Source organism: Amblyomma mixtum, chromosome 5 (assembly GCF_055824585.1).
Source record: "Amblyomma mixtum isolate Tamu chromosome 5, ASM5582458v1, whole genome shotgun sequence".
Classification (NCBI taxonomy): Eukaryota; Metazoa; Arthropoda; class Arachnida; order Ixodida; family Ixodidae; genus Amblyomma; species Amblyomma mixtum.
Genome location: NC_143016.1, coordinates 185,463,114 through 185,478,087, shown reverse-complemented (window position 1 = coordinate 185,478,087; position 14,974 = coordinate 185,463,114). Strand labels below are relative to the sequence as shown.

The window sequence follows — 14,974 nt, the reverse complement described above, 5'->3', positions numbered from 1 at the left end:
AATGTGCGGCCAAATGGCCCCCCGCCATCAGAGCTGCGACTGTAGTCCGGTGTTTTCGGAGCCTTTCGTTCAGGCACTGGCCTGTTTGGCCAATATAACATTTACCACAGGTCAGTGGGATAAGATACACCACACCGATGGTGCAGTTCACAAACCGCGTGGCGTGTTTTGTTGCGCAGGTTTTTGCCTGGTAAGCATTGTTGACCATTCGGCACATCCTAGAGAGCTTTTGTGGGGCAGTGAAAACGACAGTGATGACGCACTTTCCGCGGACTTTTTGAGGCGAGGGGAGAAGTTGTGCATGTAGGGCACAGGCACCGGACGTCCCCCCGGGCCGTCATTGCAGCAGCCTGCTGTCTTGCGTCCCTGTCGGAGCTCTTTAATAAGGCTCTCAGCGACAGACGCCAGTATGCTGTCAGGGAAGCCAGCGCTACGCAGACGGAGCACCTGCTGCTCAACACTCACGTTCACTTTGTGCTCACAAGACTCCTGAAGAGCGGCTCTTAGGCAGTTCAGTGCTATCCCTCTTTTTACGGTTCTCGAATGGGCCGAATTATAGCTAAGAACAGGCTTTTCTGAACGAGGGAAGTATGTCCAGCATAGTGAGCTACTACTAAAGCTAATGCTGAGGTCAAGGTAACGTAAGCAACCCTCATCAGGAACCTCACGAGTAAAACTCAGACCCTTACCACATTTTTGGAAAACACTAAAAACAATCTGCACAATGTCATCTCTTCCATCAGGCGTCACATTTTTTAAAACAACAAGATAATCATCAACATATCTAAAAATTTTTGCAACAAAAGTCTTGTCCAGACGCGAAAAAATTTCTTTGTCAATAGACGTTAAAAACAAGTCGCTTAAAACCGGTGCAATACGCGAACCAATACATATGCCTTGCTTCTGCAAGTAAGAAGCATTGTCAAACTCAACAAGTGTAGAAGAAAGGTAAAAGCTAAGCAATTCTAAAAAGTTATCTACTGAGATCCCAGATGAATTTTGGAAGACAGTCACACCCAGCGCTTCAATTCGCTCTCTGACAGCTGTGCAGAGTTGTGTCTGTGGTATAGAGTAAAAAAGATCTACTACGTCAACGGAAAAGGCATAAAATGTCGCAGTCATTAACGAATTCACACCAACTAGCCCAACTGTCTTCCATGATCGTTCTATTTACAGAACGATGTCCTCGTGAAGAAAAACTTTGCAGCGAACAAGACAGCCTACCTCCTTGTTATACCTGTAAGTCTTCGCGGAGAAGTTCTTCAGGCCTCACATGACGAGCCGACAGCGGGATATTTTGGGTTTTCTCGCACCCTCCGCCGCATTGAAGGCAAGTATTACTGGCCCCGACTGTTTTCCGATGTCGCACATTATGTGAAAACCTGCCGAGATTGTCAGCGACGAAACACCCCTCCAACCCGACCAGCAGGATTTCTGAACCCCACTGAACCCCCCTCAAGACCCTTTCAGCAGATAGGCATGGACTTGCTTGGCCCTTTCCCGAAATCATCATCTGGAAATAACTGCATAATTATAGCGACCGACTACCTGACCCGCTAAGCCGAGGTAAAAGCCGTACCGAACGAAACAGCAGCAAAAGTCGCCAAATTTTTCGTGGAGAACATTCTTCTGCGACATGGCACCCCCGATGTGCTCATCACTTACAGAGGAACAGCATTTACTGCGCAACTGACGCAAGCCATCCTCCATAACAGCCAAACCAGCCACCGAAGAACAACTGCATACCACCCGCAGACAAATGGACTGACCGAGAGCCTAAACAAAACCATCGCCGATATGCTCGCCATGTATGACGATGCCGAACACAAAACCTGAGACGTCATCTTGCCTTACGTAGTCTTCGCCTACAACACCGCAGTGCGGGAGACCACCCAGATGACGCCTTTTAGGCTCGTCCATGGCAGAGAGGCCACGACCACGCTAGATGCCATGCTGCCGAACGTTACCGAGGAAGATAACGTTGACGTAGCCGCCTACCTTCAACGCGCAGAAGAAGCCCGAAGACTTGCCCGATTAAGGATCAAATACCAGCAGCGGACCGACGCCACACGCTACAACCTGCGACGACGCAACGCGGAATACAAGCCAGGAGACCGAGTCTGGGTTTGGACGCCCATTCGCCGCCGAGGATTGAGTGAAAAGCTACTGCGCCGCTATTTCGGCCCGTACAAGGTTCTTCGTCCGCTAGGTGAATTGGACTATGAAGTCGTTCCTGACCAAATGACTGCATCCCAGCCACGCCGCGTACGACCAGAAGTTGTCCATGTCGTACGGCTAAAGCCCTATCATGCACGCTAAAGGACGCCGTGTTTCCACATTCGGTGCGTATTTTTGCACAAACCGTTTTTGATTGTTTATAGCCACATTATGTTCTAAAGCATCGAGTCGATGTTTCTTTGAGAGGGGAATAATGTCGCGAATCTTTGTAGCGTTTCTTTGTTGTGTTTATTTGTTCAAGCTTCAAGGATGCCGGCACGTCGCTTTATCGCTTCGTTTGTGACGCAAGACGCGCCTATAATTATCTCGATTGATCGCATCCAGGCGGAGCCGATTCTACTTTGTGCCAGAATGTTCTAGTAACTTCCCAAGCTTTATCTCGAATGTTCGCTATCAGCTTTAAAAAGAGCACGGCCGACAGCGGCGGGCATTCTGTTCGACGACCGCCGAGCGCGCTTGTTGCTACGCCGCCGCCGAGTGATTCAGTTCTTTGCGGGCACAAGTCAGCCCGAATAAAGAATTCGCTTCGAAGACGTTCTCGCTGTTTTCCTGTTCGCCGTACTGTAGTCACCACTACGTGACAATATGTACAAAGACCAGGATTCGCGTGGTCCGGCGTACTCGTATGCAGGTTCTGAGAACCCAGAGCTGGATCGAACGTTCCAGCTTCACAACCTCAAAGCGGCCCTGGCCAAAATGAAACGAGGGAAAGCCCCGGGCAGGGACAACGTGACGGTGAAACTTCTCGCTAACCTCCCCGAACCGGCCTACAAGCGGCTTCTCGAATACTTTAATTCCATGTGGACGGGAGGTATGCTTCTCCCAGTGGATGGGAAGACCGCTCTCGCCACATTCATATCCAAACCAGGCAAACCTGTCAACACCGACAACCTCTGGCCCATATCTCTCACTTCTTGCGTGGGAAAGTTGATGGAGACCATGGTCCGTGACAACCCGTCCACCTGCCTAGAAATGCACAACGCCTTTGCAGACACCATGTAGGGGTTCCGCCCACCCCGGTCCACACAGGATGTGGTGCTGCAACTTCATAGAGATTCTTGATCCTGTCGAGCACTCTAGCCACAACAGGGTGGTCCTCGCATTGGATTTGCTGGGTGCTTTCGACAGTATGACGCATGATATCATCCTCTCCCACCTGTCCCAAGTGGACTGTGGGTACAACACATTCCAATACATTAAACAATTGCTCTCAGATCGGCAATCATATATCCGACTTCAAGACTTCAAGCCTAAACCCGTAGCGAAGTGGTAATGGTACTGCTTTGCATCCCGGGTGCAGAATACACCGCTTCATTTCAGTAGGAGCCTTGCAGCACCATTACTCCTCTTGGCGACTGCCAGCGGAGGTGGGAATTCTACCCCCTGCACTCACTGCGGAACTGAAGCGTGAAAAGCAGCATCGATTTGAGTGGAGCTTTTGAATGAGCTGGACCAGTTTCGCCCACTCAGACCAGCTCCGCAAGATCTCCTAGGGAACTTTAGACCCATTTTAGATTTCAAACCGTAGCGGCCTCTGATCACCTTCTGATATCGAGACGAGAAGAACGAACGTAGATCGACAACACGAGGAGAATGTTACTCAGTAGAAATCGCCATGCAAGCGCTGCAGGTGCAATCGTTGACAATTTCCACAAAGGCCTCGTAGGACCATCGGCTGTCCCTACCCCTCGACGGGTACCGTTTTCTGCAGGTCCGCCGTGTGCGGAAGATCGGAGCCAGCGCTGGACTTCTGAACCACGAGGCCCGTCCTCGAAGGCGAAATCTCATTGCCATACAGTTTCCTCTCTCCCTCACTCCATTTGGATATATTATTCATCATCATCATCATCAGCCTGACTACACCCGCGCTGCAGGGCAAAGGCCTCTCCCATGTCTCTCCAATTAACCCTGTCCTTTAGAATATATATTACCAGGATATATTATTAAGTGATGCTAAACGCATTCAAGTCAAACCACCGTGGTGGCTCAGTGGCTATGGCGCTCGGCTGCTGACCTGAAAGACGCGGGTTGAAAGATTTCCAGGTGGTCGAAGTTATCCGGAGCCCTTCACTGCGGCGTCCCCAAAAGCCTGAATCGCTTGCGGACTTTAAACCCCCAAAAACCGAACCCTAAAAACCAAGCATTCACGTTGATGAGTGCATGTTCTATGGATTCCCTTCTTTTATCGATGCACTCTATGACGACCGCTAAGTTCTTTCTGTTGCTAAGATATTTTGCCGCTAATCTAACCCATCGTTCTCCTTTACCCACAGGTTTCCGTTACTACACCCCCACTCTTTTTTTTTCTATCTGCAGACAAAACTTGCGGGCCAGTTTTCAAAAGCCCAAGCACATTCGGATGTCCCCTTGCATGGTGACCAACAATAATTGGACAAACTCGCTTCTTTGGAACCATCCATCACGATAAAGCAATGCAACAATGTGGCCTGAAATTTTAAGGCAACTTACAATGGCGCCTATTCTTTTAACGCCCGTAGCACGTGCAACTTGATAGCTTGCTTGAATATTAAGCTCCGCCTACTGCAGAAAAACTTTCCTTACCAGACGACTTGCCTCGGCGCTTCTTCGCAAGCTACAACCCGAAATGATGCTATTGTTGCACCCGAAAGGTATGAGGCCGGCACGATGAAGGAAGTGATTGATTTACTGGCCGGAGTGTTAGCATGAAAGATGACGTGCCCAAGAGAGGCGCGTGCCGCTGGCAGGAAAGTCGAGGCGTTGGTATATTAGCTCTATGAGTCGAGGTCCATTCGACGGAGCTTCGGCGTCATCTTCATCGGCGGCTGGTACTGCTCCTACCGCGTGAGGCCGCTGCTACTGTTACGCGTTACACTCTGTCCTATTACGCTTCAGTCCGGGTGAAATACGGCAGTCAGAATCCTTGCACTGGCGCTCCAGGCGGGCTTAGTCCTCCGCTCACGCGCACAAATAAACACCACGTGTGCGACTTAAGTATGCACGATCCCCGTATGCACTACTCTAGGAGTGGCTTTCAAACATGCTCAGTACTCTTCCTGTGTCGACATGTATGCTACCTGATGGTTTGGAAAATGACGTAGGAGATCACTTTCGGACGCGCATAAACCTAAAATCGCTTAGCGCCTTCAACTGAGCTCCTGGAATTGCGCTTATCGTCCGAGCTCTCATTGGCGCATGTCGTTTATTATGCTGATGGCACCCGTCCACCTAAATAGTAAAACGCACCAGACCCGTATGTATTTGTGTGCGGCGAAGGTGCGTATCAAAACAAAAAAATGATAAAAAAAACGTATTTAATTCTTGGCTGTACTTCAACGACAGCGACGCACTTGGAGAGGGGGTTGCTTGCCAGCGTACGAAGATCGCGGTCGCTCCAACAAGAATCTCTTTTTCTCCTCGGCAAAAAAAAAAAGAAATATTGCCAGCCCCCTTAACCCTTCCCGAAACATTGCTCCCTCTGACGAATTTAAAAGAATGCTGAGGTAACACGATATGCATTTTCTTTGTCTTTTTCCCTTTCTCTCCATAGTTGAAAGCCGGCGAACATGTTCCTTCAGGGATGCCTCGCGTTAAGAGTGGAATATGGTTCACTAACTACATACTGCCACAATGCATTCTTTTAAGCGCTACAAATAAAAATACATGAAACGGTTACACTATTTGAATGCTCGAATAATTGACATTGCCAGCTCGGCTTCCCTTGCATTTATTGCACTATGGGCTGTTTCTGCTTGCACTATATTTCTGAAGTTTTCAGTGCACATATTATCTGGAATTCAGATGCAAGTCAAGTCACTGAACGAACTAAAGGCGCTACTCAAAGCCAAATCTGAAAAAAAAAATTGGCAGTGGTTTCGCTCTGGTAAAACCTGGATAATTGCGAAAGCAACGAGGAGAGAGAGAGAGAGGCGATGGAGAGCGCGCGGCAGCGGCGGCGGCCCCGGCACGCTAGCGCGGCGGCGGCACCTCTGAGTCACCCGCGCAGCGACGGCGGCGGAGCGCCAGCTGTGCGCCGTGTGACGTCACCGCTCCTCGCACATGCGCAGTATGACCATTGATAGGCTCCGCGAAACCTCTCGGCGACTCGCGTAGTGTGGCTTTCGCAACAATAACATGAAAGGCAGACTGATAGAGGTCGATGCAGCCGGGTGTCATCCATTTGTAGCACGCGTAATTCACGTCACACCATTGGCACGGTGAAACTGGGCGGAGCAGACGAGCAGAGCGACAATTAAATATCCTGTTTCTCTTCATTATTTTTACATAACAAACCGTCAACGTTTATCACCATAAACGATTAGTGTGCATGAAAGATATCTCGACAGCTCGAACAGGCAAAATCGCAACCTTGTTTAAAGCCTGGGAGATCGGGTGTTCGGACAAGCAACACTATCTACGCTCCATGCGACTTATTAGTGTAGGTACTAGTAAGCCGGCGAAGTTACAGCCACAGTGATCTTTAAAAGCAGAACGATGGATGCTTCAGTGGGATCAACTGCCTAGGCGAGTGACTGCCGTATCCGAAAAACTACTTCCGGTAAGCTGGAGAGGTCCAAAGCGCGGTCTTTCCGACAGTTCACTCATCCAATGCTTACAGGCTGCTTCCGTGACAATGGTAGGAGGAGTCCTGACAGGAAGGAGGAATTGAACCACGGAGGGAAAGAGAATGACGTGCGATTGTGCAAGCGACGCTCAGGTCTAAATATATCTGTCAAGATTGAAGTACTCAAAAGAAACGCCCTACCTGCGATTGCGTATCCTCTCTATACATGAATACACCCATAATCGAAACGAATGCTTCGAGGCTCCGCGGCACGTCAAGACGGCGCCTCCCTTACAAACATCGATGTTGAGTTTCTGATATCATTATGATAGAATCGTAGTGAGTAATCCCAAATTAATCACAAAGGCCACATATGTTGTGTTTTCGCATCAGCCCGACATCATAAAGTCTTAATGAGTGTTTGCATTAACTTTCTTGTACCGCACTGACATCATAAATTCTTGATGAATTTTCGCATTAACTTTTAGGGACTGAACTGACAAAATAAATTCTTGATGTGTTTTTGCATGAACTTCCCTGCTGCTGCAAAAAAAGATAGTTTTTCTGATGCGTGAAGACATCACAGCAGTATCTTTTTCAAGCACCACTCCAGACGCTTTTTTATATTTCTCGTGCAGCAATGATCACTTGAACTAACAGAAATGTGCTGTTAAATCTCTTCATTTGTACCAGCCGAAGATTGCTTACATGACGGCGAAATTATCTTAGAAAACAGCCTATTAACCGCTCCTCACTGGCACTGGTCTTATTGGCAGTATATAAGCATGAGCCCGCGCTGTGAACTACGGATCAGGTGAGTGTACCGGTGTGGCATGTGAGTACTTCACGAGATTCACAGAGGTCAGTTAGAGAGGCATCCCTTGCGTGCCCGTTAACTTATTTTTCCGGGGCCGGGTTCCTATGAACTTTCGACAACAAGTGCAGGCGGGCGCCGGATCCACTACGACCCGGAGGTTCCGCAACCAGCCCCTTCAACCTGAACGGCATTTCCGTCCTAGTAGCCTGCGTGGGTCCCGCCGTGGTCCACGTGACGGCTTTTCGTGCTGGACATCACCCATCCTGTCCCCAAGGGCCGTCGTCACGTCGGCAACGGGGCGCGCGTGGTCCGGATGGAAATGAAGCAGGCGGTGCCGAACTTCCTGACCGTCCAGGGCCACCGCGTCATGTTTGACTACCGAGGCGTCCGGAAGGTGTGTTCCCGCTGCGGGCAGGACGGCCACATCGGCGCGGCGTGTCGAATGCCGCGGTGCCCTCGCTGCGAGATGTTCGGCCACGACACGGCTGGATGCGGAGCGGCTTGCAGGCGCTGCGGTGGAAGCCACGCCACAGCGGACTGCCTGCGGCCACGGTCCTATGCGGCGGCCGCTGCCTCGAGGAAGGACCCGAGCAAGGACAACGTGGTCACAGTAACACGGAGCACACCAGCCGTCCGGTCGTCAGTTGCCGACGCGGACCCTACGACCAGCCTCCCGAGGGAGCCCGAGTACGCCCCCGCGACGGAGCTGCCCGGGAAGGAGCAGCATGAGGGGTCACCTTCAAACGAGGCGGAGCCGTTCGCTGCAGTTTTCGCCGAACCCTTGGCACCGCCTCCTGGCATAGAGACCTACGACACCGTGAGCAGCGGCGACGAGACGAGCGTGACGTCAGACGAAGTGGAGGAGGTTCCGGACACAGGCACGCCGCTTCGCCCGACAGGCGACTTATACCGTTGTTACACGGGCAGCCTAACTGCAGTTCAGTTTGCCTCAGTTAATACCAACCACAGTTGCGTGCAGTTAGACGGGGACCTTAACAGCAGTTATGCCGGTAACCATGGTTAATGCAAACTGAAGTTTGCCACCTCAGTCAGCCAAGCTGACTGACAAAATGGCTGCCACCATGTCAACAGAGCCTGCGGCGACATCAAGCGAAGCATCCTCCCAGAAGCGTATTAACTGGTCTACTGCCACAACAGAAGCGTTAATACGCATCTGGGAGGACAATCTGAATGCTCTGCGGACCAATACGCGCAATGCACGTATTTACACCGCAATGGCGGAGTCCCTGAACGCGCGCCTGCCGGCAGGCGAAGGGCCCTACTCGCCGAAGTCGATCCGGCAGAAGATCGAAAATCTGAATAAGCAATACCGGTAAGTACGAAAACATTTTCCCTTTTCATGTGCCGATGTAGTTTACAAGCGATTCCGATGCTTTGTGAATGATGGTATATGGTGTGATGTATACGGATGCATACAAACATGCACAATGCCGCACGACGACCGCTGCTGCAGTGGTGCCTCGTCCGGCATGGATCATTAGAACGCACAACTAATTAGCTGGCTGTCCTGTGTTGCATGCGGAGTGTTATGCCCTGAACTCGACTCGGTTGGACTGGCGACTGCGTACAGTTGTGATGTTTTAATGCTTGATTGGCAGCACCAGCTGGATCGACCCGCATATTGGCGGAAATGATTTGCGCCAGCAGCCAGCTGGACTGTTTCGTTTCTGTGCGTGCTGCCGCCTGGATTTTTTTGCATTACGCGAACGTCGACCACGCAGCTTCATTGCGCCTACAACGGCGATATTCAGGGAAATTGGTGAGCGCTCGCGCAACAGCAGAATGTCGTCTCTCGTGCAAGCATTGTCTGCTACGTTATTTCCCAGCCTGTAGGTGTTTAAGCTATTGAGCTGCCTCACGGTCGGCGACCGCACGATATAATTAAATGTAGCCGCCGCGGTAGCTCAGTGGTTATGGTGCTCGACTGTTGACCCGAAATACGCGGGTTCGATCCTGGCCGCGGCGGTCGAATTTCGATGGAGACGGAATTCTAGAGGCCCGTGTACTGTGCGATGTCACTGCGCGTTAAAGAACCCCAGGTGGTCGAAATTCTCGGAGCCCTTCACTACGACGTCTCGCATAGCCTGACTCGCTTTGAGACGTTAAACCCCATAAACCAACGAGCCTGCAATTAAATGTCTGAGAGGCTGTACAGGCTGATGTTCATCTGTTTTTCCTTCCAAAATTAACCCATCCCCTAGCATTTGCAAAGTAACCTCTTCTTGAAATCAAGTACTTCTGCTGGTGTGGGGCCATACTTGAGATGTACAATTTTATCTGCTGAATCTGCTGACTGGCATGATTTTCATCCTGTTCAGCACCCTTTCTATCTGTTATTGAGGAAAGGCGTGATATGCACCTCTTTCATATGGATATCCCATTTGAAAGTCTTTAAAAGGAACTGTGCCTGCCTATATATTTCCATGCTGCGAATTTTCACGAACTAAAACTACCTTTTTTTCTAGGAAGCTGAGGAGGTCGGGCTCCTGCACCGGGTCGAAGGGCGTTGAGTGGCCATTTTATTGGCTCCTTCACTCTTTCCTAGGGACGCTGCCGGTCAATGACAGTAGCCTGATGGAAGAAAGTGTGGAGGTAATCTAGTTGCACCAATTCAGAAGAGCTTGACATTATAGTGGAATATTTAATGCCATGTGCCTTTCTTCCATGCTTAAGCAAAGGTGCTCCGCAAACTTCTGCTATGCCTGCTTTCATAATTAGTATGCAGAAAGCACTGCACTTCTGTTAAATCAGTGGATGCGCATAAACATGTCTTTGTTTCCTTCACATGTGTTGTAATGCATCGTGACTTACAACAATGCAAGAAGAGTACAGTTTGCTGTTTTGGCAAGGATGGTTTGACGTCTATCAGAGTTGTTTTGAAAACAGTACACAACACGTAAACACACAACTAAAAAAAATTGAAAAGAGGTGCCTCGCTGACTTCTTTTTATTGCAGAGAACAGAATTCCACTTTTCAAATATGTACAGCAGGCATTAATATTTAAAAATTGGAACTTGTTTAAAATCCAACAAAGCACAGAAAACGAATGGAAGACTACAAGGCAAAAAATGAGTATGTTGAGCTCAGCGAAGTGTTTCCAACAGTGTGCACATGACTTGGTTATTGTGTTTGAATGTCATCACATCTAACACAATAGCGACACATTACGCAGTTTGCCACGAAATACGACAACCGATACCTTCAAGTCTGGCTCTACTGATACATTAAGGTGAATAAGTTGGAGAGTACGAGAAGTACACCACAGTAATGGGACTCCACAGCGCTATTCATTCTCCCCAGCTGATCCCAAATCTGCTTTTGCACCCAATGTACAAAGTACTTGGCTCAAAGGACTGGGGTCATCAATATTCATATTTTGCATATCATACAACCGTGTTATCTTAAATGTCGAACTGGAAAGATGTTCCAGGATAGGGATTTCCTCTGGTTAAAAATGAGCTGGAATGTTTCACACTTCTCATGATAAACAGCTTGTTTTTACTAATGTGCTGGAAGTAGTCTTCTGTTTTCTACTTTTCTCATCCTTGTCATTTCCCTCTGCTATATTTCTTGGTGACGTTGCAAAGAAGTGTGTAATAGAGGCTTTGCCATGCCAGCTAGCATTCATATCATGCAGCTGTGTGGCGTGTTTTATTATTTTCTTTTTGCTTGGCATTGACAGGTGCCAGAGGCTCCTGAAGGAGAAGACGCTGCAATAGTTCTGGCAACAATTCAAGTTGAGGAGGATGTTGGCCAGGACACGGCTGACGACACTGCGGCCAGCCCACAATTCCCAGAAAACAGGAATGCGAGCACGGCTAGGCGCCGCAAGAGACCTGCCACCTCCCTTATGCAGGAACTGATGGCAGTGCATAAGGAGGCTGACGACCGCGCAGCCAAGGCTGCCAAAGAGAGCAGTGAGCTCAGACAGCAGCTTTTAGAGCTCCAAAGAGAGAGCAACGATATTCAGAGAGGTATGCTGGAGGTTATGAAAGCATATTTTACACCCAGAGGGCAAGAAGATAAAGAAAATCATTGATTTCATTTCCAATAAAAGTCAAGAATAAAATATTGTATACTGTGGAATAAGTGATGCTCTGCCAGCTATGACACACAGTACAGCATGTTGAAATTGTTACGCCTCAACCTTTTTCAATTAGTTTGGTGCATATTGCCCACATGAATAATGATGCTGCATTAACTTAACCATTTTATAGTTAAGAATGCCTATCAATCTACTTTTATCCTGCAAGCATAATACAACAAACATTTGCTTAAGGCATTATTACAACATACATGCCACATGCCAAGCTTTCACAATTATACAATGTGTAGCAAACTGGAAGCTTCCTGTGCCCTACAACGCCCTTTTGCACAACATGGCATAGTGGTAGCACTTACTAGCATAGACATAGCATCCTTGCCAAAAGTAATCGAGCTACGATGGTTTGTTTCTTGGCCACGCAGCGAAGCTGCCATCCTAAATCTGCGTAATGTGAATACGCTGAATTCTCGTCCTTGCATTTTGACCCTGTAATGTTGGCCGTGGCGGTCTTAAGGAGAGTCGAGTCCCTGATGCTGTCCCACGGCCAAGAACCCTCTTATTCTGCGGACACAAAATATATATACACGAGATGACGTCACAAGACGAGAGTACACAACAATCCACAAAACCAAAACAAGAACTGAAGCAAGCACGGAAAACACAAACCACAATACAATATACAAGGAAAACACAAACCACAATACAACATACTCCCTTCCTTGGGAATAAAGATTCAGAGATACATTGACAATTGACACAAAACATGTAAGGATTTAACACAAATAAGAAAAAAAAAACACTCTCTCTCCCTGTACACACAAAGAAATGTACGTGGAAGCACACCAGAAGTCACTTTGGCACAAAGTGCTCGAGCCACAAGGGCTTACGAATAGTCCTCTTGGGCCTCTGTGCGAGTTCTGGATGGGGACTTTCGGACTGCAGGCCGAAGTTCCCCGGAGAAGGGTCTGTGTGGTCACTTAGTTGCTTGAAGGAGGGGTGGGGAGAATTCTGGCTGTCACCACTCTGGAAACTGGCAGGCACAGACCACTGCTAAAAAAAATGCACCATTGGGTGAAGATTCTGCTTCACCATACACTGAAGGGAGTGACGCACGTTCTGCGGAGACTCGCAGAGGAGGTTCACGACACATGTGCTGTCCGGACATGGTAGGAGAACTATGGTTATTGTTCAAGACTTGAGTGTAGATGGCACTGGAAGACTCGAATGCACAGGCGCTTGTGTATGGCTCCTGTTATTGTATGCAAGTGGCATCAAAAACAAGTCAAGCTCTTCTGATTCTTGGAAACTGGATTGTGTGCTCGTGGCGAGCTTTGATGCATTCCACACCTTTCGATCTCCTAAGCGAAACGACGAAGGTCCTTGTTTTGCAATGATTTGTTGTGGTTTAGAGAAGGCTCTGTCAGTTTTGAAATGGATTGCGATGGAACAAAGGCGCTACGGAAGAAAATGCAATGATGTCTAGTCGAGTTCTAGTCGAGTTCTGTCTTGGATCGATTCTACAGAAAATTGTTCTTGCTGTAAGACGGGGGTTTATTAAAGGCAATGGGACCTTATTAAAGGAACAGGGCGGCAACAGTCCGCGGTCAGCCAAAGCGAGCCCAAAGCACGCGCAGCGATGGCATGATGGCTGCATTCTGTGCAGCGGCGGCAGTGCACTGCCGCCGCTGCACAGAATGTTCGTCTTCGTCTTTACAATTGCCCCCGGGGAGAAAAGGAGCCAACCTGGCGACTCAGGGCGCAGGCAGGACGGCTGGGTCGTAGAATGGCTTGAGGCGCTGGACGTGAACAGTCTCGCGTCCACGGCGGCGGCATCAGAAGATGGGTTGAGAGGTTCGACAGTGTAATTAACTGGAGATGTGCGCTCCAGTACGCGGTATGGGCCATGGTACTTGGCAAGAAATTTTGATGACAAACCCGGAGTATTCATCGGAATCCAGAGCCACACAAGGGAGCCGTTGGCGAAGTGTGGTGCTGTTTGGCTGAGGTCGTGGCGGGATTTCTCTCTGCACTGGGTGTCAGTCGTGAGGGCACGGGCGATGCGGCGACAGTCTTCGGCGTGCTGGGCGGCTTCAGATAGAGGCGTATACTCGGAAGCATCGGGTTGGTACGGGAGAATGGTGTCGATGGTAGCAGAAGGGTGACGGCCGTAAAGGAGAAAGAAAGGAGAAAATCCGGTAGTAGACTGCGTTGCGGTATTGTACGCGTAAGTTACGTACGGAAGGACAAGATCCCAGTTTGACTGATCTGAGGAGACATACATAGACAACATGTCACCGAGGGTACGATTAAAGCGCTCGGTGAGACCGTTGGTTTGCGGATGATATGCGGAGGTGGTTCGATGAATTATATTGCACTTGGTGAGCAGTGATTTCACAACATCCGACAGAAAGGCGCGGCCTCTGTCGCTCAGCAGTTCGCGAGGGGCGCCGTGACGAAGGATGAATCGGTTTAAAATAAACGAGGCCACCTCTGAGGCTGTAGCGGCTGGAAGGGCTGCGGTTTCGGCATACCTTGTCAAATGGTCAACCGCGACGATAGCCCAACGGTTGCCGGCCGAAGTGTACGGGAGGGGACCGTATAAGTCAATGCCGACGCGGTCAAATGGGCGTGGCGGGCAAGGTAGCGGCTGCAATTCTCCAGCAGAACGATGAGGAGGTGGCTTGCGACGTTGACAGGTAAGGCATGACTCACGTATTTGCGGATGAATGTGTACATGCCACGCCAATAATATCGTAGTCGGATGCGATCGTACGTCTTGAACACTCCGACATGACCGCACTCCGGGTCAGCATGAAAATGGGCGCAGACTTCCGAGCGAAGATGACGGGGACTAACTAGCAACCACTTGCGGCCGTCTGAGGTGTAGTTGCGGAGATAAAGGGGTTATCACGTATTGAGAAATGGGAAGCATGGCGGCGAAGAGCGCGCGAAGGCGAACCAGCCGTAGGGTTGGTGAGGAAGTCAATAAGAGAAGAGATCCATGGGTCGGCACGCTGCGAGGAAGGCATGGCGCTGATGTGAAGCAGCGGTGAGGAGGCGTCGAAGGCGGAAAGGCTGGAAATATTGGCTGGAAGTGGGCAGCGGGATAGAGCATCGGCGTCTTGATGTTTGCGGCCAGTACGATACACGACGCGGATATCGTACTCCTGGAGGCGAAGGGCCCACCTCGCGAGGCGACCGGATGGATCTTTCAGAGAGGAAAGCCAGCATAGCGCATGGTGGTCGGTCACGACTTCAAACGGGCGTCCGTAGAGGTAAGGGCGGAACTTGGTAAGGGCCCAAACTATC

General features: G+C 49.7%; 1 protein-coding gene across 1 annotated transcript; it reads left to right on the top strand.

Moving 5' to 3' along the window:
• The first annotated feature begins 8,668 nt into the window (after window positions 1-8,668).
• LOC149345110 (uncharacterized) lies at window positions 8,669-11,659 on the top strand. The gene is made up of 3 exons (XM_089547369.1): window positions 8,669-8,931; window positions 10,085-10,211; window positions 11,303-11,659. The coding sequence occupies exons 1-3, from the start codon at window positions 8,669-8,671 to the stop codon at window positions 11,657-11,659; spliced, it is 747 nt and encodes a 248-aa protein (XP_089403495.1).
• Window positions 11,660-14,974: the final 3,315 nt, after the last annotated feature.

Bases quoted from the DNA above. Each gene is read 5' to 3' on its own strand.
- LOC149345110 (XM_089547369.1), top strand. From the start codon at position 8,669: ATGGCTGCCACCATGTCAACAGAGCCTGCGGCGACATCAAGCGAAGCA. The intron at 8,932-10,084 runs GTAAGTACGAAA...CTTTTTTTCTAG, and splicing joins AATCTGAATAAGCAATACCG to GAAGCTGAGGAGGTCGGGCT. The intron at 10,212-11,302 runs GTAATCTAGTTG...TGGCATTGACAG, and splicing joins TGATGGAAGAAAGTGTGGAG to GTGCCAGAGGCTCCTGAAGG.